Source organism: Salvelinus fontinalis, chromosome 12 (assembly GCF_029448725.1).
Source record: "Salvelinus fontinalis isolate EN_2023a chromosome 12, ASM2944872v1, whole genome shotgun sequence".
In the NCBI taxonomy this organism is placed as follows: domain Eukaryota; kingdom Metazoa; phylum Chordata; class Actinopteri; order Salmoniformes; family Salmonidae; genus Salvelinus; species Salvelinus fontinalis.
This window is the reverse complement of record NC_074676.1, coordinates 14942666-14964659: the sequence shown is the minus strand read 5'-3', so window position 1 is coordinate 14964659 and position 21994 is coordinate 14942666. Positions and strand designations below refer to the sequence as shown.

The following is a 21994-nucleotide window of genomic DNA, read 5'->3' as shown; positions in this document are numbered from 1 at the left end:
CTTAAGCCATTTTGCCACAACTTTGGAAGCATGCTTGGGGTCATTGTTCATTTGGAAGACGCATTTGCGACCAAAATTTAACTTCCTGACTGATGTCTTGACATGTTGCTTCAATATATCCACATCATTTTCCAACCTCATGATGCCATCTATTTTGTGAAGTGCACCAGTCCCTCCTGCAGCAAAGCACGCCCACAACATGATGCTGCCACCCCCGTGCTTCATGGTTGGGATGGTGTTCTTCGGCTTGCAAGCATCCCCCTTTTTCCTCCATACATAACGATGGTCATTATGGCCAAACAGTTCTATTTTTGTTTCATGAGACCAGAGGACATTTCTCTAAAAAGTGCGATCTTTGTCCCCATGTGCAGTTGCAAACCGTAGTCTGGCTTTTTTATGATGGTTTTTGAGTAGTGGCTTCTTCCTTGCTGAGCGGCCTTTCAGGTTATGTCGATATAGGACTCGTTTTACTGTGGATATAGATACTTTTGTACCTGTTTCCTCCAGCATCTTCACAAGGTCCTTTGCTGTTGTGATTTGCACTTTTTGCACCAAATTACGTTCATCTCTTGGAGACAGAACGCGTCTCCTTCCTGAGCGGTATGACGGCTGCTTAGTCCCATGGTGTTTATACTTGCGTACTATTGTTTGTACAGATGAATGTGGTATCTTCAGGTATTTGGAAATTGCACCCAAGGATGAATCAGACTTGTGGAGGTCCACAATTTTTTTTCTGAGGTCTTGGCTGATTTCTTTTGAATTTCCCATGACATCAAGCAAAGAGGCACTGAGTTTGAAAGTAGGCCTTGAAATACATCCACAGGTACACCTACATTTGTCTCAAATTATGTCAATTAGCCTATCAGAAGCTTCTAAAGCCATGACATAATTTTCTGGAATTTTTCAAGCTGTTTAAAGGCACAGTCAACTTAGTGTATGTAAACTTCTGAACCACTGGAATTGTTATACAGTGAATTATAAGTGAAATAATCTGTCTGTAAACAATTGTTGGAAAAAATGACTTGTGTCATGCACAAAGTAGATGTCCTAACCGACTTGCCAAAACTATAGTGTTTTAACAAGAAATTTGTGGAGTGTTTGAAAAACGAGTTTTAATGACTCCAACCTAAGTGTATGTAAACTTCCAACTTCAGCTCTATATAGAGTAATTGAACACTGGTCACTTGAATACTGTTTTCCCCACTTTATATGTATATACAGTATTCTAGACATGGTTCATCCGATATAACTACTGCTGAACACACCTTTGCTCTGACCTTTCAGGCAGGCTTCGCAAAACTGCGGTACACCATTGATTATTATAGCAGCACACTCAACTGAACAGGCAGTGTGAGGGAGCAGAAAGACTGGGCAGTCATTGTCATCAAAAGAGACGGGAGGCTGTTTCTTGTTTCCTGGTACAAAGTCACTGCCCCAAATATGACAGCTGACCCCTGGGTCTGGTATGGGAGATGACTGAGACTGTCGCTGGGGAAGGAAAGGAGCGTGACACAACCGTGACATTGTGCTGGTCACTCCAGCCATCGTGCGCATAATAAACACCAGCAGCTATTCACGGAATGGAGCAGTGCAATACTGCTTGGTCATAAAATTGAAAAGATAGGCAAACACATTGGGGAAGAGGGGGGGGGGGGGGTAGCCATTGTTAATTAACTGTTTTTGGACAGCGAGCTGCTTTATCAAAACACTGCAACCAGCTGTGGCTTTGATATTTACAGACAGGCCTGAAGGGGAGAGGAGAGGGAAGGGGAGTCATTTTTTAAACATTTTACAGCCCCTATATATTTCAGTGCCTTGGTCATGCACCGCTAGCTAGTAAAGTAAAGGCTAGGGGTGCCATGCCAACAACGCAGCCATCTTACGACCACGCTTTCCCCCTGTTTTGGATTGGGAGAACAATCGGAGGGGATTCTCTGCTGAGTCTGCGCACAACTTTTCCCAAAAATGGGGTGAGGGCTTAAACTACTTTTGGACCTATGTGCATAGTAGCATATTCATATCTCAGTTCAGCACGTTTTGGGACAATGCCCTGGGTAATCTGTTCGTGTTCTTCAAAGTATTTTCTAGTCAACTACTGTCTGACACTAGTGACACCAGTAACATGCTCCAAGAACATTACATAACCCCCCCTATAACAAACTTTTTTCCTGTGTCGGCTGATACATGCCCCAGCCCGATGCTAGATCCAACCACTCACCGAAGCTAGGCGCACTGTGGAGGGTCATATCCCGGATGACTCGTGTCCCGAAGCACGACCACATGAGCAGGAACTGCTGGGCCACCTTCTTCAGGCACCCAGGCCTCTTCCCTGCCACCTAAAGGGGACATTTCCATGAGAAAAGAAGGGGAAGGGTTGGGGAGGGAGAGAATTAACCCCTGGGTTCGTATTGGGGCTTAACCCTCAGGAACGAAAAACATGTCAACAAGTTAACTATTTAATTTGCCCCTGGGGACAAGCCTTCCCATTGAACCATTGTCTGGGGAGTCCAGGACGTTGCCAGGGCAACAACATTTTACAAGCCCATATCTGGAGCATAATGGCCGCAAATGGGAGCCATGAAGACATCATTAACTAGGAGAGTGGCTCTGCGTCAGCATGGAGAAACGGATGTCATTCAAATGCATAGTTTATTTTTAAAGGGCCATAATCCTTACTGATTTGCTGTATAAATATACTTCAACAATAAAATAACACATCGTCGTCCAGAATGGCCTTGGTAAATGTACGTCACTTACACATACGTCACTGTGGAAATTTTTAGGGGGACAATTGAAGAGGTTATTTCTATAGTTTCCACTTACAAACATCATAAACCATGCTGTAGCAATAGTAGAAAGCACATGCCTCAAGAGGATGTCTGGATGTTTTCTGATGATATATCCTAGATCTTAACAGGGCATAAAAAAATATGTTTTTGTGGAAATATGAAGTCATGAGTTCTTTAACTGACCTTGACAACACAGCGGTCCACCATGGAGTCCAGCCACTCTATATATGCCTCTATAGGAGACTGCTCCTCCAACAGACGGTCAAACTCCTGGTACACTGAGAGAGGAAGGAGACGAGAGCTGCATCTAGCCACAGTTTGTCAACACATAGCCTATGTCATCATTCAGGCCACATACATTTGTAACTGATGAAGAAAGTCCCATACTTGTCTACACAGATGAGAGCCTTGACAGATAGCAATTTGGATCAAATAAAGAAGTGGAAAATTGTAGTGTGTGGACCTAAATAACCATTACTTAAATCAATCAAACTACCAAAACCAGCAGCATATACAGTATGTCTTGTATGTGGCTATGCATCTTATTTGTTGCTATAGTGCATCATTTCTCTCTGTCTAATAGAACAGAATGAGAGTTTTTTATGCGACACCAGCCAATCTGTGACCTGTGACCCTATCACGGCCATTTCAGAGGGATACTGCTGAAATGAATTTGAGATGCTCCACGGGGTGTTTCAGAGCAGAGTCAACTTGCTTAACCTTTCAGCCTCCATCATTACGGCTTGACTTTCCTGGCCGTGGGAATGATTGTCCAATGGGTGACATCTACTGTGTGTTATTGGCAGTTGTGTTGTGTGGGTGTGTGGGTGGGAATGAAGTGCATTTCTCTCCTACAATGCATGAAGGAGAGCAAGCAATTTAAGTAAAGTGTATTGGAGCTCAAGAGGGTTGTTTAGAATGTGGATTCTAGACTTTGGGACTAAACGTAACTTAATGTGAATGCTGTTACAGGGATTGTGTGTGTGTGTGTGTGTGTGTGTGTGTGTGTGTGTGTGTGTGTGTGTGTGTGTGTGTGTGTGTGTGTGTGTGTGTGTGTGTGTGTGTGTGTGTGTGTGTACATGTGTCTGCGTCCCTACGTGTGTACTTGTCTTGCCCTTACAGTGGATGATGAGCCGCCGTTGCTCCTCCCGTGTGTCCTCCATGGTGTAAAGTGTCTGCTTGGTGATGCTGTTCAGGTCCACGTTCCTCCAGTCCTCCATCATCTGAAAGGTGATGTCTGCACTGTGGATCACCGTCCGCGACGCCTTCCCAGAGACGCAACACACAAATTATTAGATAGTGCATTATTAGATAGTGATACACACTGCATATACCTTTATCAGTCATATCTTCATATGGATTTCATTACATTGATACAGGGATATAGCTACCTGACATAGATGGTTCAAAGATGTCTGCCGCTTGAGAACCTGAGAAAATCTTCTAGATACTGTGGATAAAAGGGAGAGGAAATATGAACTGTTGTGCTTTATACAGAATACCATTTAGCTATCGGAACCAGTATTCTAAAATCGGCGCTTTGTTCGTATTCTAAGACTCAGTATATCATCGTTGTTGTCATAATAGGAGTAAGAGTAACAATGTTATTTTTCATTGCAGACACCTACATTCGAACTTGATATTCCTCAGGTTTTCAGGCAGGTCGTGAAGTGCTACTTTAAGCCACTCATCCAGCTGTTTGGCAAACTTCCGGATCACCTGGGTCAAACTGGATCAACACACATAGAGTACATCTAAATTTCATCACAAATAACGAGGCAAAACGAGAGCTTGGGACTATGAGGTTCTATCTGCATTTTTGCCAAAAAAATGTGTTATTGACAAAGCCTTGTTCTGTTCAATGTTCCTTACCCATATACTCTAAATACCCCAATTCATGTTGTTAAGTTAAAAAGAAGATCAAAATTGCTGACAACAGTCAAACCAATGAGGGTTCAGAACTTTAAAGCCAATTGTCTCAGAATCATCTTTAGGCAGATAGAACCTTATAGTCCCAACCCACTGGGCACAGATGTCATTTCAACTTCTATTCCACGTTGGGTCAACATAATTGTATAACGTGGAAACAACATTGATTCAACCAGTGTGTGCCCAGTGGGAAGCTCTCAAAATGGCACATTTGCCATGACAGTCTTTTTAAACAAACAATATACAGGTCAAAGTATGTTCAACAAAAATTGTGTGGATCTCATGGACTGTCAGTCTTTGCATTCATAGATCTGTCTATGAATTTGAAATGCTGGGCTGAAACACAGGATTGTGGTATTACTCATCCCTGGGATAGGTGGAAAGGATAAGTGGATAGGAGCGACAGTGCACACTCACTCACCTATCAGGCAGTGCTTGAAGGACTGTGGGCATGAGAACCCCAGAGATGGCCTTGTAAAGAATGGAGTCACAGACGCCCACGATGTTGACCACAGTGGAGGAGCCCAGGACAGGGAGCATGTGCGGGGGCATGCCCTGCCAAAAGTGCAGCAGGAAGCTCTGGACCTGGAGACACCCAAGAGAGGAGGGTTATAGGAGGGCTGTTGTCTTAACATCACATACAATACAACTAGAGACTGAGAGACTTAAACAACATTTAAGTGTGTGTGTGTGTGGGTTTCCCGGGTGGCGCAGTGGTCGAGGGCACTGCATCGCAGTGGTAGCTGCGCCACCAGAGTCTCTGGGTTCGCGCCCAGGCTGGGCTGGGTTCGCGCCCAGGCTCTTTCGCAGCCGGCCGCAACCGGGAGGTCCGTGGGGCGACGCACAATTGGCATAGCGTCGTCCGGGTTAGGGAGGGTTTGGTCGGTAGGGATATCCTTGTCTCAGTATGTAAAATGTAATAAAAATGTATGCACTCTACTGTAAGTCGCTCTGGATAAGAGCGTCTGCTAAATGACTAAAATGTAAATGTAATTTCTCATGAGATGAATTCAGGTTAGAAGCAGTTTCTTGTGATAGGCTGGTAGCATACACATTTGATTAAGGGTTATGAGATTAGATCATGAAAATGGGAGGTTTTAATTTGGAAGCTCATAAAAAAATGTTTTTTTGTGAATAAAAAAAGTCCACAAAAAAATAACCACAAAGGCCTGTTCCATTTAGTGGGACTGGTAAATAAAGGGGCATAATTTGTTTTATTTATTTATTTCACCTTTATTTAACCAGGTAGGCTAGTTGAGAACAAGTTCTCATTTGCAACTGCGACCTGGCCAAGATAAAGCAAAGCAGTGCGACACAAACAGCAACACAGAGTTACACATGGAGTAAACAAACATACAGTCAATAATACAACAGAAAAAGTCTATATACAGTGTGTGCAAATGAAATAGGATAAGGGAGGTAAGGCAATAAATAGGCCATAGTGGCAAAATAATTACAATATAGCAATTAAACACTGGAGTGATAGATGTGCAGAAGATGAGTGTGCAAGTAGAGATACTGGGGTGCAAAATAAATAAAACAAATAACAGTATGGGGATGAGGTAGTTGGATGGGCTATTTACAGTTGAGCTATGTACAGGTGCAGTAATCTGTGAGCTGCTCTGAAAGCTGGTGCTTAAAGCTAGTGAGGGAAATATGAGTCTCCAGCTTCAGTGATTTTTGCAGTTCGTTCCAGTCATTGGCTGCAGAGAACTGGAAGGCTGCAGAGAACTGAAAGAGAACTGAAAGAGGAATTGGCTTTGGGGGTGACCAGTGAAATATACCTGCTGGAGCGCGTGCTACGGGTGGGTGTTGCTTTGGTGACCAGTGAGCTGAGATAAGGCGGAGCTTTACCTAGCATAGACTTATAGATGACCTGGAGCCAGTGGGTTTTGACGACGAATATGAAGCGAGGGCCAGCCAACGAGAGCGTACAGGTCGCAGTGGTGGGTAGTGTGTGGGGTTTTGGTGACAAAACGGATGGCACTGTGATAGACTGCATCCAATTTGTTGAGTAGAGGGTTGGAGGCTATTTTGTAAATGACATAGCCGAAGTCAAGGATTGGCAGGATAGTCAGTTTTTTACGAGGGTATGTTTGGCAGCATGAGTGAAGGATGCTTTGTTGCGAAATAGGAAGCCGATTCTAGATTTAATTTTGGATTGGAGATGCTTAATGTGAGTCTGGAAGGAGAGTTTACAGTCTAACCAGACACCTAGGTATGTGTAGTTGTCCACATATTCTAAGTCAGAACCGTCCAGAGTAGTGATGCTGGATGGGCGGGCAGGTGTGGGCAGCGATCGGTTAAAGTTTTATTTGCATTTAAGAGCAGTTGGAGGCCACGGAAGTTGAGTTGTATGGCATTGAATCTTGTCTGGAGGTTAGTTAACACAGTGTCCAAAGAAGTAAACAGAATGGTGTGGTCTGCGTAGAGGTGGATCAGAGAATCACCAGCAGCAAGAGTGACATCATTGATGTATACAGAGAAAAGAGTCGGCCCGAGGGTTGAACCCTGTGGCACCCCCATAGAGACTGCCAGAGGTCCGGACAACAGGCCCTCCGATTTGACACACTGAACTCTCTGAGAAGTAGTTGGTGAACCAGGCGAGGCAGTCATTTCAGAAACCAAGGCTGTTGAGCCTGCCGATAAGAATGTGGTGATTGACAAAGTCGAAAGCCTTGGCCAGGTTGATGAGTACAGCTGCACAGTATTGTCTCTTATCGATGGCGGTTATGATAAATGAAATGGTCGGTGATCTGTGTGTTAACTTGGCTTTCGAAGACCTTAGAAAGGCAGGGTAGGATAGATATAGGTCTGTAGCAGTTTGGGTCTAGAGTGTCTCCCCCTTTGAAGAGGGTGATGACCGCAGCAGCTTTCCAATCTTTGGGGATCGCAGACGATACGAAAGAGAGTATGAACAGGCTAGTAATAGGGGTTGCAAAAATTTCGGCGGATCATTTTAGAAAGAGAGGGTCCAGATTGTCTAGCTGAGCTGATTTGTAGAGGTCCAGATTTTGCAGATCTTTCAGAACATCAGCTATCTGGATTTGGGTGAAGGAGAAATGGGGGAGGCTTGGGCAAGTTGCTGTGGGGGGCGCAGGGCTGTTGACCGAGGTAGGGGTAGCCAGGTGGAAAGCATGGCCAGCCATAGAAAAATGCTTATTGAAATTCTCAATTATCGCAGATTTATCGGTGGTGACAGTGTTTCCTAGCCTCGGTGCAGTGGGCAGCTGGGAGGAGGTGCTCTTATTCTCCATGGACTTTACAGTGTCCCAGAACTTTTTGGAGTTTGTGCTACAGGATGCAAATTTCTGTTTGAAAAACCTAGGCTTTGCTTTCCTAACTGCCTGTGTATATTGGTTGCTAACTTCCCTGAAAAGTTGCATATCGCGGGGGCTATTTGATGCTAATGCAGTACGCCACAGGATGTTTTTGTGCTGGTCAAGGGCAGTCAGGTCTGGAGTGAACCAAGGGCTATATCTGTTCCTGGTTATACATTTTTTGAATGGGGCATGCTTATTTAAGATGGTGAGGAAGGCACTTTTAAAGAATAACCAGGCATCCTCTACTGACAGAATGAGGTCAATATCCTTCCAGGATACCCGGGCCAGGTCGATTAGAAAGGCCTGCTAGCTGAAGTGTTTTAGGGAGCGTTTGACAGTGATGAGGGGTGGTCGTTTGAGGGCATCAAGCTTAGATTGTAGGTTGGCCGGGGTGTTAAGCATGTCCCAGTTTAGGTCACCTAACAGCACGAGCTCTGAAGATAGATGGTGTCCAGGGCACAGCTAGGGGCAAAAGGTGGTCTATAGCAAGCGGCAACAGTGAGAGAGACTTGTTTCTGGAAAGGTGGATTTTTAGAAGTAGAAGCTCGAATTGTTTGGGCACAGACCTGGATAGTAAGACAGAACTCTGCAGGCTGTCTCTGCAGTAGATTGCAACTCTAACCCCTTTGGCAGTTCTATCTTGTCGGAAAATGTTATAGTTAGGGATGGAAATTTCAGGGTTTTTGGTGGTTTTCCTAAGCCAGGATTCAGACACGGCTGGGACATCCGGGTTGGCAGAGTGTGCTAAGGCAGTGAATAAAACCAACTTTGGGAGGAGGCTTCTAATGTTAACATGCATGAAACCAAGGCTTTTACGGTTATAGAAGTCAACAAATGAGAGCGCCTGGGGAATGGGAGTGGAGTTTGACACTGCAGGGCCTGTATTAACCTCTACATCACTAGAGGAACAGAGGAGGAGTAGGATAAGGGTACGGCTAAAGGCTATAAGAACTGGTCATCTAGTACGTTCGGAACAGAGAGTAAAAGGAGCAGGTTTCTGGGCGCGATAGAATAGATTCAAGGCATAATGTACAGACAAAGGTATGGTAGGATGTGAATACAGTTTAGGTAAACCTATGCATTGAGTGACAATGAGAGAGATATTGAGATGGACAGATATGAAAAGTGGCTTGCCTCGTCAAAGTTTGCGCGTATTACTGTATCCAGTATCCTCTGGCAGTGAGTTCTGTACATCATGATGAACGTTGACACCTGTGGGAAAATGCAGAGAACGCTGAGTACACAGTGCATTCGGAAAGTATTCAGACTTTTATTGACTTTTTCCACATTTTGTTATGTAACAATCTTATTCTAAAATTGATTAAATAGTTGTTTTCCTCATCAATCTACACAATATACCTCATAATGACAAAGCAAAAACTGTTTTTTATAAATGTTTGCAAATGTATAAAAAAATAAAAACTGAAATCACATTTACATAAGTATTCAGATCCTTTACTCAGTACTTTGTTGAAGCACTTTTAGCAGCGATTACAGCCTTGAGTCTTCTTGGGTATGACCCTACAGGGTTGGCACACCTGTATTTGGGGAGTTTCCCCCATTCTTCTCTGCAGATTCTCTCAAGCTCTATCAGGTTGGATGGGGAGTCTCGATGCACAGCTATTTTCAGGTTTATCCAGAGATGTTCAATCAGGTTCAAGTCCGGGCTCTGGCAGGGCCACTCAAGGACATTCAGAGACTTGTTCTGAAGCAAATCCTGCGTTGTCTTGGTTGTGTGCTTATGTCGTTGCCCTTAGAGTTGTTGTCCTGTTGGAAGGTGAACCTTCGCCTCAGTCTGAGGTCCTGAGCGCTCTGGAGCAGGTTTTCATCAAGGATCTCTCTGTACTTTTCTCCGCTCATCTTTCCCTTGATCCTGACTAGTATCCCAGTCCCTGCCGCTGAAACACATCCCCACAGCATGATGCTGCCACCACCATGCTTCACCGTAGGGATGGGCCCATATCAAGGCTTGATTACCAATAACGACGAGACGGCCTACAGGGAGGAGGTGAGGGCCCTCGGAGTGTGGTGTCAGGAAAATAACCTCACACTCAACGTCAACAAAACAAAGGAGATGATTGTGAACTTCAGGAAACAGCAGAGGGAGCACCCCCCTATCCACATCGATGGGACAGTAGTGGAGAAGGTGGAAAGTTTTAAGTTCCTCGGTGTACACATCACGGACAAACTGAATTGGTCCACCCACACAGACAGCGTTGTGAAGAAGGCGCAGCAGCGCCTCTTCAACCTCAGGAGGCTGAAGAAATTTGGCTTGTCACCAAAAGCACTCACAAACTTCTACAGATGCACAATCGAGAGCATCCTGTCGGGCTGTATCACCGCCTGGTACGGCAACTGCTCTGCCCACAACCGTAAGGCTCTCCAGAGGGTAGTGAGGTCTGCACAACGCATCACCGGGGGCAAACTACCTGCCCTCCAGGACACCTACACCACCCGATGTCACAGGAAGACCATAAAGATCATCAAGGACAACAACCACCCGAGCCACTGCCTGTTCACCCTGCTATCATCCAGAAGGCGAGGTCAGTACAGGTGCATCAAAGCAGGGACTGAGAGACTGAAAAACAGATTCTATCTCAAGGCCATCAGACTGTTAAACAGCCACCACTAACATTTAGTGGCCGCTGCCAACATACTGACTCAACTCCAGCCACTTTAATAATGGGAATTGATGTAAATTATGTAAAAATGTATCGCTAGCCACTTTAAACAATGCCACTTAATATAATGTTTACATACCCTACATTACTCATGTCATATGTATATGTATATACTGTACTCTATATCTACTGCATCTTGCCATCTTTATGTAATACATGTATCACTAGCCACTTTAAACTATGCCACTTTATGTTTATATACCCTACATTACTCATCTCATATGTATATACTGTACTCTATACCATCTACTGCATCTTGCCTATGCCGTTCTGTACCATCACTCATTCATACATCTTTATGTACATATTCTTTATCCCTTTACACTTGTGTGTATAAGGTAGTAGTTGTGGAATTGTTAGGTTAGATTACTTGTTGGTTATTACTGCATTGTCGGAACTAGAAGCACAAGCATTTCGCTACACTTGCATTAACATCTGCTAACCATGTGTATGTGACAAATAACATTTGATTTGATTTGATTAGAAGTTTCCCCCAGACGTAACGCTTGGCATTCAGGCCAAAGATTTCAATCTTGGTTTCATCACTACAGAGAGTCTTGTTTCTCATGGTCTGAGAGTGCTTTAGGTACCTTTTGGCAAACTCTAAGCGGGCTTTCATGTGCCTTCCGTCTGGCCACTCTACCATAAAGGCCTGATTGGTGGAGTGTTGCAGAGATGGTTGTCCTTCTGGAAGGTTCTCCCATCTCCCAGCTCTGTTAGAGTGACCATCGTGTTCTTCGTCACCTCCCTGACCAAGGCCTTTCTCCCCCGATTGCTCAGTTTGGCCGGGGGGCCAGCTCTAAGAAGAGTCTTGGTGGTTTCAAACTTCTTCCATTTAACAATGATGGAGGCCACTGTGTTCTTGGGGACCTTCAATGCTGCAGAAATGTTTTGGGTCTGAATACTTATGTAAATAAGGTATTTCTTTTAAAAATGTTGTCTAAATTTTCAAAATGTCAAAAAAACTGTTTTTGCTTTGTCATTATGAGGTATTGTGTGGAGACTGAGGGAGGAAATTATTTAATCCATTTTAGAATAAGTCAGTAACGTAACAAAATGTGAAAAAGTCAAGAGGTTTGAATGCTTTTTAATGTACTCTAAATGCATGGCAATAACGTGGTCCAAGTCGGTAACACACTGCTACTTATCAAAGGGACATACTGTTTCTTAGTGACTTTCTTTGGGATTGACCAGGATGCTGCTTCAGTTAGGATATATTCTAATCAGGGAACTGGATTCAACTACAATATTTATACGGCAGCTAGTGTTTTCAAGTGATATAATACACAAAGGGATTGATACAAAAAACAAGACAATAAATCCCTTCCAAAAGCCTCAGCAGCAATAAATACCTGCAACAGGTCCCACACCAAAACTATGTTACATAAAACCAGCTTTAGAGATCAGCAACTCACAAACCATTGAAAATGATGACCCCCTCTTTTAAAAGCAGGACAGCTAGAGCTTGTCCTTTGTCCCGCACTGGATCTTATTATCTCCCCACAAGATTAAGAGTTAGTGAGAAGCCAGAAACATATAAATCCTCAAGGTCCTTCTTCTCTTAACCCAGACTCAGTGAAGGTCCGGGGCAGATAAAAGGAGAGAGCCAGAGGGTGCAAGAGGGACGAAAGGTTGGTTGGACGAAAGAGGAGGGGGTTGTGGGACGTTTTAGAGTCCTGTTTACCTTCTCTTCTGACAGACTGGCGGGCAGATTTAGGTCTTTGACATTTGGAAAGTCTGGCAGGAGCGTCCCCAGTTTGGAGCGTGGTGAATACGCCACTGTTTGCTTGGTGACCTCCTTCTTGCCCGTCTCATTCACCCACGCCGCCCCCTTCTTGGAGTACATCACATCGTAGTACTGGGAACTCTCCTTCACAGCGATGCCATAGTAGTGGTACCTTTAGGGAATAGTTGTTAGAGATGTGTATAAATGGAAAATAAAGTTTTCACAGTCATCTTTTCTTGCTGTGGATTTATTTGACCAACATTTCCACTAAAGAGCCTTAATCAGGGTGTGAGGGTGTGGCATGTCATCATAGGATTTTGAGGGGTTGCATCCTCAAATAGTGAAGAGTACTGGCTTGAAGAATCCTTAAAAGCAGGCTCTCACTCTTCACTATCTCCATCCAACTTTCATTCTCCGATACTGAGTATTTTTTCGTTGAAAGGTTGAGCTTTTAACTTTCATCATACAAAACAATGGTATTTCTTTTGGATTAATGAAAAAAGTACCAAAACCAACGTGCACAAAGAAGGACATGACAGCTTATGCATTGAGGAATTTTGATCAGAAAAGTAGAAAACAATGTTGACTTACTTTGACTGTCCCCTAGTCCCCAGTCTTCTTGTGGTTAGTTGTGGAAACTGTTGTCTAATAATCTGTTAGAATCAGAGAATTAGAAGTGTATCAATTATTTTTCCTCTGTGAGATTCTTCATGCTTTTTGATGTGTATATCCCCCATGTAAAGCACCTATTAAAAATGCATTATCTCTCTTGACAGGATATCACACTGTAGATGTAAAGGAAGAGATACACTAAAAGGACAACTTGAGAAAAAAGTCCACAATTTCCTCAGCTAGCGGCTGAAGTAACTACCCCATCCAGAATTAATAATATTCTTGTACAGCTCAAAGAATGACAGGAAAATCCATATTGAACATATCAATGAATCAAGTGAAAGTATCTCAAATGTTTTATGTTAGTATCTGTTTAATGAGGTCTGTTCTAGATGTGAAGAGCTGTGAAGTTCCCAGAGCCTTAACCCCAGGGTGTCTGTATTGGAGAAAAAGGCTTTGGGAACCATAATTTTTTTTTACATGTTCAGGGGTATTATTTTTTATATATTAAAAACCCCTACAAATTCTCTCCCCTCCCCCTCTTTCTTTTTGTCCATGAGATTGGCTCCTTGGTTCAGCTCCTGGTGCAGAAACTTTAGCAAACAGTGGAGCTTTCCATTGTGCGGGATGAAAAAAGAGGCCAAGCTGTGAAGTTTCTGTCAGGCCCCGCTTGATAAATGAGCAGACAGGGAGGCAGCCCAGGCCCTTGCTCGTTTTTTTGTCCCGAATCAATGAAGCCTTCCTAAAGGACACCCCACACTGCTCTAGCCACTGATCTAACATTCCGCAACATCTCACCCTTCCAGATTTCCTTTAATTACACATTAATCCAGGCCACTTCTCTTTTTCAATATCCTCCGACAGGAGCTGGGGAGGGATGGGGTGGGGGAGTGGGATGAGGATGGGGCTGGGGGTCAGGGTCCGGGTGTTCGGGGTGGCTAGGAGTAGGTGGGTAAACGGGCTTCTCTGGGTTTCGGGAACAGAGGCGAGCATGTTTACTCTAGCTGTGTAATCAGTCCAGCGGTTTTCAGAGGAACCGACAGTGGGCTGTTCCGTTGACTCTCAATAACTACAGTACTTTCGGAAAGTATTCAGACCCTTTGACTTTTTCCACATTTTGTTAGGTTAGGTTGTTATTCTAAAATTCATTAAATCCCCCCCCCCCCCCCTCAACATCTACACACAATACCCAATACTGACAAAGCAAGAACAGGTTTTAAGAAATTGTTGCTAAATTATATATATTAAAAAACTTAAATATTACATTTACATAAGAATTCAGACCCTTTACTCAGTACTTTGTTGAAGCACCTTTGGCAGCGATTACAGCCTTGAGTCTTCTTGGGTATGACATTACAAGCTTGGCACATGTGTATTTGGGTTGTTTCTCCCATTCTTCTCTGCAGATCCTCTCGAGCTCTGTCAGGATGGATGGGGAGTATTGCTACACAGCTATTTTCAGATCTCTCCAGAGATGTTTGATCGAGTTTAAGTCTCTGGCAGGGCCAGTCAAGGACATTCAGAGACTTGTCCTGAAGCCACTCCTGCGTTGTCTTGGCTGTGTGCTTAGGGTCGTTGTCCTATTGGAAGGTTTCCTCCAGATGTGATGCTTGGCATTCAGGCCAAAGAGTTAAATCTTGGTTTCATCAGACCAGATAATCTTGTTTCTCATGTTCTGAGAGTCTTTAGGTGCCTTTTAGCAAACTCCAAGTGGGCTGTCACTAAGGCGTGGCTACCGTCTGGCCACTTTACCATAAAGGCCTGATTGGTGGTGCTGCAGAGATGGCTGTCCTTCTGGAATGTTCTCCCATCTCCACAGAGGAACTCTGGAGCTCTTTCAGAGTGACCATCGTGTTCTTGGTCACCTCCCTGACCAAGGCCCTTCTCCCCCGAATGCTCCGTTTGGCCAGGTGGCCAGCTCTAGGAAGAGTCTTGGTATTTCCAAACTTCTTCCATTTAGGAATGATGGAGGCCACTGTGTTCTTGGGGACCTTCAATGCTGCAGAATCTTTTTGGTACCCTTCCCCAGATCTGTGCCTCGACACAATCCTGTCTCGGAGCTCTACTTACAATTCCTTCAACCTCATGGCTTGGTTTTTGCTCTGACATGCACTGTCAACTGTGGGACCTTATATAGACAGGTGTTTGCCTTTCCAAATCATGTCCAATCAATTGAATTTAGCACAGGTGAACTCCATTCAAGTTGTAGAAACATCTCAAGGATGATCAATGGAAACAGGACGCACCTGAGCTCAATTTTCAGTCTCATAGCAAAGGGTCTGAAAATGTATGTAAATATGGTATTTTAGTTTTTAGTTTTTCATAAATTAGCAAAAATGTTTAACAAAACATGTTTTTGTTTTGTTATTATGGGATATTGTGAGTAGATTGCTGAGGATTTTAATTTATTTGATCTATTTTAGAATAAGGCTGTAACGTAACAAAATGTGGAAAAAGTCAAGGGGTCTGAATACTTCCCGAAGGCACTGTACATGTCGATATTACTTTGCAAATATACCGTAACAAGCCATGAGACTGATTTACATACACAATCAGTAAGCATACTTGTTCAATGCTATTTATTTCCCCCCTTCATGTTTTACTATTGTCTATGAAGAAGATAGTTCTGAAAGATGGTCACCTTCCTACGCAGGTATAGCCTACTGCACCAATGGGACTATTTCACTTTCTCTTTCTGTAAAGTATTATGTTCAGAACATTAGTTTGGGCTAAACCAAGCAGGCCCTCCTAAGTTTCCTGTTAAACTGGTCAGTGACGGGGCAGAGTGCTGTGTCCTACCTTCCCAAAGCTGGCGGCGTTGACAGGCTGTGTGTCGTGCTTCTCACAGAAGTCCAGGTAGTGCATGTAGAGAGCACTGCGGGGGATACAAACCCCTTCTGCAATCTCATAGTTCTCCTCCAGCCTGTAGGTGAAAAGCAGACCTGTCAGTCAATCCCCCCGGAATACCATGGACTTCTTACCGACCTCAAAGACATCTTTAGTCTGGCATCTACCGTATCTACCGGCATCCTGTATCTATTCAGTCAAGGGCAGGTTATTTTCTAGTGGATGAATAATCTAACCTAAATTAGGAGTTACTTTGCGAAATTACATGTGGATTTATTTTTTTACATCTGGGAAAGATGGAACTACAACCATCATGTCAAAGCATAATATCTCTACTGTATAGCATAATATCTCTACTGTATAGCATAAATACTCTACTGTATAGCATAATATCTCTACTGTATAGCATAATATCTCTACTGTATAGCATAATATCTCTACTGTATAGCACAATAGCTCTACTGTATAGCATAATATCTCTACTGTATAGCATAAATACTCTACTGTATAGCATAAATACTCTACTGTATAGCATAATATCTCTACTGTATAGCATAATATCTCTACTGTATAGCATAATATCTCTACTGTATAGCATAAATACTCTACTGTATCACATAATATCTCCACTGTATAGCATAAATACTCTACTGTATAGCATAATATCTCTACTGTATAGCATAATATCTCTACTGTATAGCATAATATCTCTACTGTATAGCATAAATACTCTACTGTATAGCATAATATCTCTACTGTATAGCATAATATCTCTACTGTATAGCATAAATACTCTACTGTATAGCATAAATACTCTACTGTATAGCATAATATCTCTACTGTATAGCATAATATCTCTACTGTATAGCATAATATCTCTACTGTATAGCATAAATACTCTACTGTATCACATAATATCTCCACTGTATAGCACAATAGCTCTACTGTATAGCATAATATCTCTACTGTATAGCATAAATACTCTACTGTATAGCATAAATACTCTACTGTATAACATAATATCTCCACTGTATAGCATAATAGCTCTACTGTATAGCATAATATCTCTACTGTATAGCATAAATACTCTACTGTATAACATAATATCGCCACTGTATAGCATAAATAGTTAACAAAACTAAGCATTACAACATGCGTGAAGAGCTTCAAAGTGCTATAAACCACTTATTGGTTGTGATCAATCACTCTTAGTAGCATACATGTTATACAATTCAGGATGATAAAAAAAGTTATTTTGAACATCTCATGAACATAAAATTAACAGTGATGTCTGCTATTACTCATAAGTATCAAGAGGCTATGTACACCTGTATTTTAAGTGCAAAATAAAGCAACGACTATTATTTTATCTGTCCTATTACAGAGCAGCGTTAAATAACATTTCACCAGAATCCTCAATATTATGACTCGTGAACACCTCCCTCAAGCAATAAAGCACAACAAAAAGGAACATTTCAGGAGTGAGATGAAAATGGGAAGTTCCCTCACTGCTGTTGAAATGTGAATGACTGTGTAATCCGTGGGTATTTACAACGCTCCTCTATATTCCCATAGACCAGGTATATCTATCGAAATAGGAATCTATGTGTATGACAACAACACTATGAACGTTTGAACATCTTGAAGAACGATCTGGCCTTATTGGCCATGTACTCTTATAATCTCCATCTGGCACAGCAAGAAGAAGACTGGCCACCCCTCAGAGCCTGCTTCCTCTCTAGGTTTCTTCCTAGGGTCCTGCCTTTCTAGGGAGTTTTTCCTAGCCACCGTGCTTCTACATCTGCATTACTTGCTGTTTGGGGTTTTAGGCTGGGTTTCTGTACAGCACTTTGAGATATTAGCTGATGTAAGAAGGGCTTTATAAATACATTTGATTGATTGATTGAACACTACACAAACCAACCTGCTTCAACTACAGTGGCCTGAAAATGACTGATAAACACATATTCACCACCCTTCAAAAAATGACATCTCCTACAAACAGACCGATCAAGTGTTTTCACCATTGTGTTTTCACCAGAAGGAATGAAATATCAGGTACAGACAACAAATAATTAAACGAAGGAGAATGTCTTGACATAGCCAGCTTACTGTTTAAATTGTGTCTAATGCATATAATTCCCTTCTGATCATAAAAGGTGCAACTACACAGGTCTCTGGTTCTATGAATGCATGAAAATATGTACTTTTGGTGAAAAAGCCATTATACTAATAAAACCATCCTTCCAGCTCAACAGCGGCATCCATGTCATATTGTAAATGCAAACTGTAAGCACCCTTACAATGCTCACTAAAGCTGATAAGTTGATAGTTCGCTTCTTAAAAGGTGCTGTTTGATGTTACAATTATGTCCTTCATCTTTACTTGATTACATTTTAAAACTGTATACAAAGAATCCTCAAACATATTTTTGCAAACAATATAAGAACAAAATAGGGAAATGCACTTGTTCATTTGATCAATAAACAAAAAGCTAAATTGCAAATGCATCAAATAATACAAAATAAATGTGCAGAATAGTTCATGCGTAGAGAACATTGAATTAGCATTGCATCTCTAGAATTACAGCTTTAGGACAATGCAACATTATGCAAATCTGATTGAATTTTGTTGGACCAAGTTCCATACTTTCACCAAAAAGTACATACTGAAATAAACGGTTCAGGAAAGAGGTGAATATACGAACACTTACCATTGTAGGGTAGCTGGTGTTGAATGTGGTTTAGATGCCCTGTTGTTTTCTTTCTCCTCATCTTTCACAGACAAAAAAGGAACGTGTCAACTATTTTCAACCATCACACCTCTTCAATTAAGTATCTAGCCAGCGCAATATAACATTTTAATAAATAACCAGTTGCTGTGAATAAAAATTAAAAAATTAAATGTAAACTGATTAAGGCCAGACAAAAGATTGATGCAGTACACTAAAACTAAAAAAGTGATAATTTCTCTCTTTATCCAACTATTCTACTCTGCAACAATATTATGATTATGATAATCAGTGGATTATCAGGGACATTTGTCTTTGACACGTTTTGTGAATAAAGTTGTGTGCTTTATTTTAACAAATTCCAATCCTACAAGTGCACTGACTTTTGCCATATTTTACGCATCTTATTATTGCGCACCTTTTTATAGCAAATATCAATTTAATCAATAGCACTCTTAATTTAGCGCCATGAAAATAGATTATTTCAAGAGACATTTATCCATTACTTTATGAGTTGGAGTAATAAATACAACATTAAAGCGTTATACAGTCACTGCTTACTTTCGTCATTGGACGTATTCCCCAGGGACGTGTGACTGGAATACCGCTTGCTCTCGTTCTCGTTGAGACATCTTTCAATCCAGCTCTCTAGAAAAAGGCAAGATGGCCCACACATCAGAGAAAAGCCTACAGAAATTTACAATTGTAGGTTTCTGTCAGTAGCCCACAAGAGGATTAATTATTTAATAATTTGCGCTACGGCCCATCAAAATGTGGCAACAATTGGGTGGTCAGATTTGTCCAATATTTGGTTAGCCTACTCTATTGGCCCTAATCAATATAGGGCCTATTTTAAAATGTGGTTCACAAAAAAAGTAATCTAAATAAATCATAAATAAATCACAATCTAACAATCAGGTTTGTTTATCAAAAGTTGACTTTGCTTAAAGCTGCAGCTGCAACAGGTGGCCTTTTTATAACTTCATTTTAAGACACATTTTGCAAAATGCCAAAAAAAAAGGCCATAGACTCAGTCTAGCTCACGTCTAAACAGTGCACAACCAGTTGCATATCACTGCCTACACACACTCATTTGGTCACCTAATGTGACAGAGCAATTCGACTACAATCTATTGTTGGGGCCTAGCGCAGCTGTGCTTCTATTTGAAATGTTTTCACCAACACTGCAGGAATCATTCATTGTTCTTGAGGGGACTACAAGCGCGCACACTTGCCCAATTGAGCCCGCGCTCATTGCTAGAGCAGCCTCGCGACACAGAGGCCTTTGTCCCATTCTAATTTCTACTTAGAAATAGCTCAACTGGTGTCCTTTCTTGGGACAGAAACACTTCTAATATTTCTCGTAGTCCTGTAGATCCTGTTGCCCGCATGACAACAATCACCATAGTAGCAGTTGCCAGGTTTGACTGTTGGCAAGGCAACCTGTTCCATCCCATCAGAAGGGGTTAGAGAAGAGGTCATGGAAATAGAAAAGTTAGAGACTCCGAACTATAAGGATAAATTAACATTTGGTTGATGAGTGGCACGCGCTGTTACAATAAATAGCCTAAGAAATGAGCTAGAATGCTTTATCTCATGAATAAAAGCAAACGTGGAGGCTATGCCTAATTTATCTTTGATCTTTGCAAAGCCCTCCTATTCTATAGCCGTAGGCCAGGCATTCGTTTTTAATTGTAAGAACAGAACAGTATGATTAGGCTGCCTAACTTGGTTTACAACCCACAAGTTGACCAGAGAACACGTGCTGTCATCCGGTCCATAAAGTTTAAAGGAATTATCAAATGAATAAACAGAAATAATCAGTATTGTCATCATCATAATTATTTATAATAATATCACCATCATTACATCACATTACATTATATCATTACAATTAATACCAGTACATTATTAGGCTGACGTGTAACTTATTTAACTGTATTGTGCACTAGACTAGCTGATACTTTAAAATGTTTCCCCAGTCATTGATGAAGTTAGTCCACTGAGGTGAAAATAATTCTCCATTGTAGCACTGATCCTTGGGCTGTAATTGAATCATTTGCCATGAGCACAGATAAGGTAGAGCTCTGAATAATTGGATTAAATTCGATCAACGGGCTAAACGGATCTCTGATAATTTTATAGGCACACTCTTTCATGTTAACCAACTCCCCACCAGACAGCGAATTACCATAAACAGCAGGGGAAAAACTCCCCGACGATTATACAGTAAAGTAAATAAATGAGTCGAATAAAATTAAGTATGACGTTAGATTAAGAACACAATTAGAAAAACGCATAGCTAAACCCGCAACATTCATTCTAACTAATTATTGCCTACATCTGCATATTATGGCTGTTTCTTATAATCGCCTTATTTGAACATTTTAAGAGCCCACTTTTCCGAAGAAGGCTTTTTCTGTTACTTTTGCGATATAATACGTTTACCATAAATATTTAGTTTTTGATATTACATCGAATTTACTTTAGGCTGCTTCTTGGGTCATGCCGTGCGACTTTATCCTGCTGCGGGCGACTGGTCGCTTATTTCACCCAGAAGTTGTTTACAAGAAGCAGGTGCGTCACAGGCTACACGCGCCTCGAAGGCTTAGAAGATACTAAACTTTTAGGAATCCGGCTGTAATTTGCTGAATGTAGTCTAATAGTTGACATTTCATTCATGCTCCAACGTTTAGGCACAAAATAAATGGCCTAATGTCATTCCATAATCAAACCACCCCTAAAACCTGCTTTTTGTTGGTATATATTTGGCATGAGTTAATGGCACAAAACCACAATGCCTCTTTTGTTGACATCTTAAAGAAACTAAAATCTAACACATGGCTCTAAACTGGCTGTAGAGAAAGTCACAAATTCCCAGGGGCCCAGTGGCTATAGTGATCCACAACAGAAAGTGGTTCCCCATGCATCCTGATAAGGCAAGTCGGCAGTGTTGCAGGACAGGATGACCAACCTGTGGAATCCATATCAGGCTCCTCCAGCAGCCCACAATGCATCCTCTTCCCATCAACGGCACACTGGCTCCTCCAAGAAAATGGCTCTGTGCACGTCTCCCCCTCCTCAGTAGGTTTCCTCTTGTCTAGCTCCGTGTCTCCGTGACCGCTGCCTATCCGTGGCAGGAGATGGTGAGGCTCTGGGCTCTGCCGAGAGAGGGGTGGTGTTGGTGGTGAGGGGAGGTGGTGGGGGTGAGGGGGGTGGGGGGGGGTAGAGACTCCAGAAATCCAGCGGGGGGAAAGCCAGACCCGTCAAAATGTTTGCTGATGTTTCATGGGAAAGGGTCTGATTTTATAGGAGCCCTGATGGGGACATGTCATTGATAGGCTCAGAAGGCTGAT

The 21994-nt window shown here is 42.2% G+C and overlaps 1 protein-coding gene across 2 annotated transcripts in view; it reads right to left on the bottom strand.

The window, feature by feature from the left end:
• The window catches only part of LOC129866859 (transcription factor RFX4), a 29240-nt gene extending 7392 nt beyond the window's left edge, over positions 1 to 21848 (bottom strand). For both annotated transcript variants that reach the window (XM_055939844.1, XM_055939845.1), the window contains exons 1-13: positions 21613 to 21848; positions 19200 to 19286; positions 18621 to 18681; positions 15860 to 15983; positions 13040 to 13101; positions 12407 to 12620; positions 9176 to 9253; positions 5140 to 5303; positions 4418 to 4518; positions 4181 to 4239; positions 3910 to 4054; positions 2973 to 3067; positions 2219 to 2336 (exon numbers count right to left, since the gene is read on the bottom strand). In XM_055939844.1, the coding sequence (XP_055795819.1) occupies positions 2219 to 2336; positions 2973 to 3067; positions 3910 to 4054; positions 4181 to 4239; positions 4418 to 4518; positions 5140 to 5303; positions 9176 to 9253; positions 12407 to 12620; positions 13040 to 13101; positions 15860 to 15983; positions 18621 to 18681; positions 19200 to 19286; positions 21613 to 21655 (1351 nt within the window). In that variant the 5' untranslated portion in view covers positions 21656 to 21848. The remainder of the gene's footprint in view (positions 1 to 2218; positions 2337 to 2972; positions 3068 to 3909; positions 4055 to 4180; positions 4240 to 4417; positions 4519 to 5139; positions 5304 to 9175; positions 9254 to 12406; positions 12621 to 13039; positions 13102 to 15859; positions 15984 to 18620; positions 18682 to 19199; positions 19287 to 21612) is intronic.
• Positions 21849 to 21994: the final 146 nt, after the last annotated feature.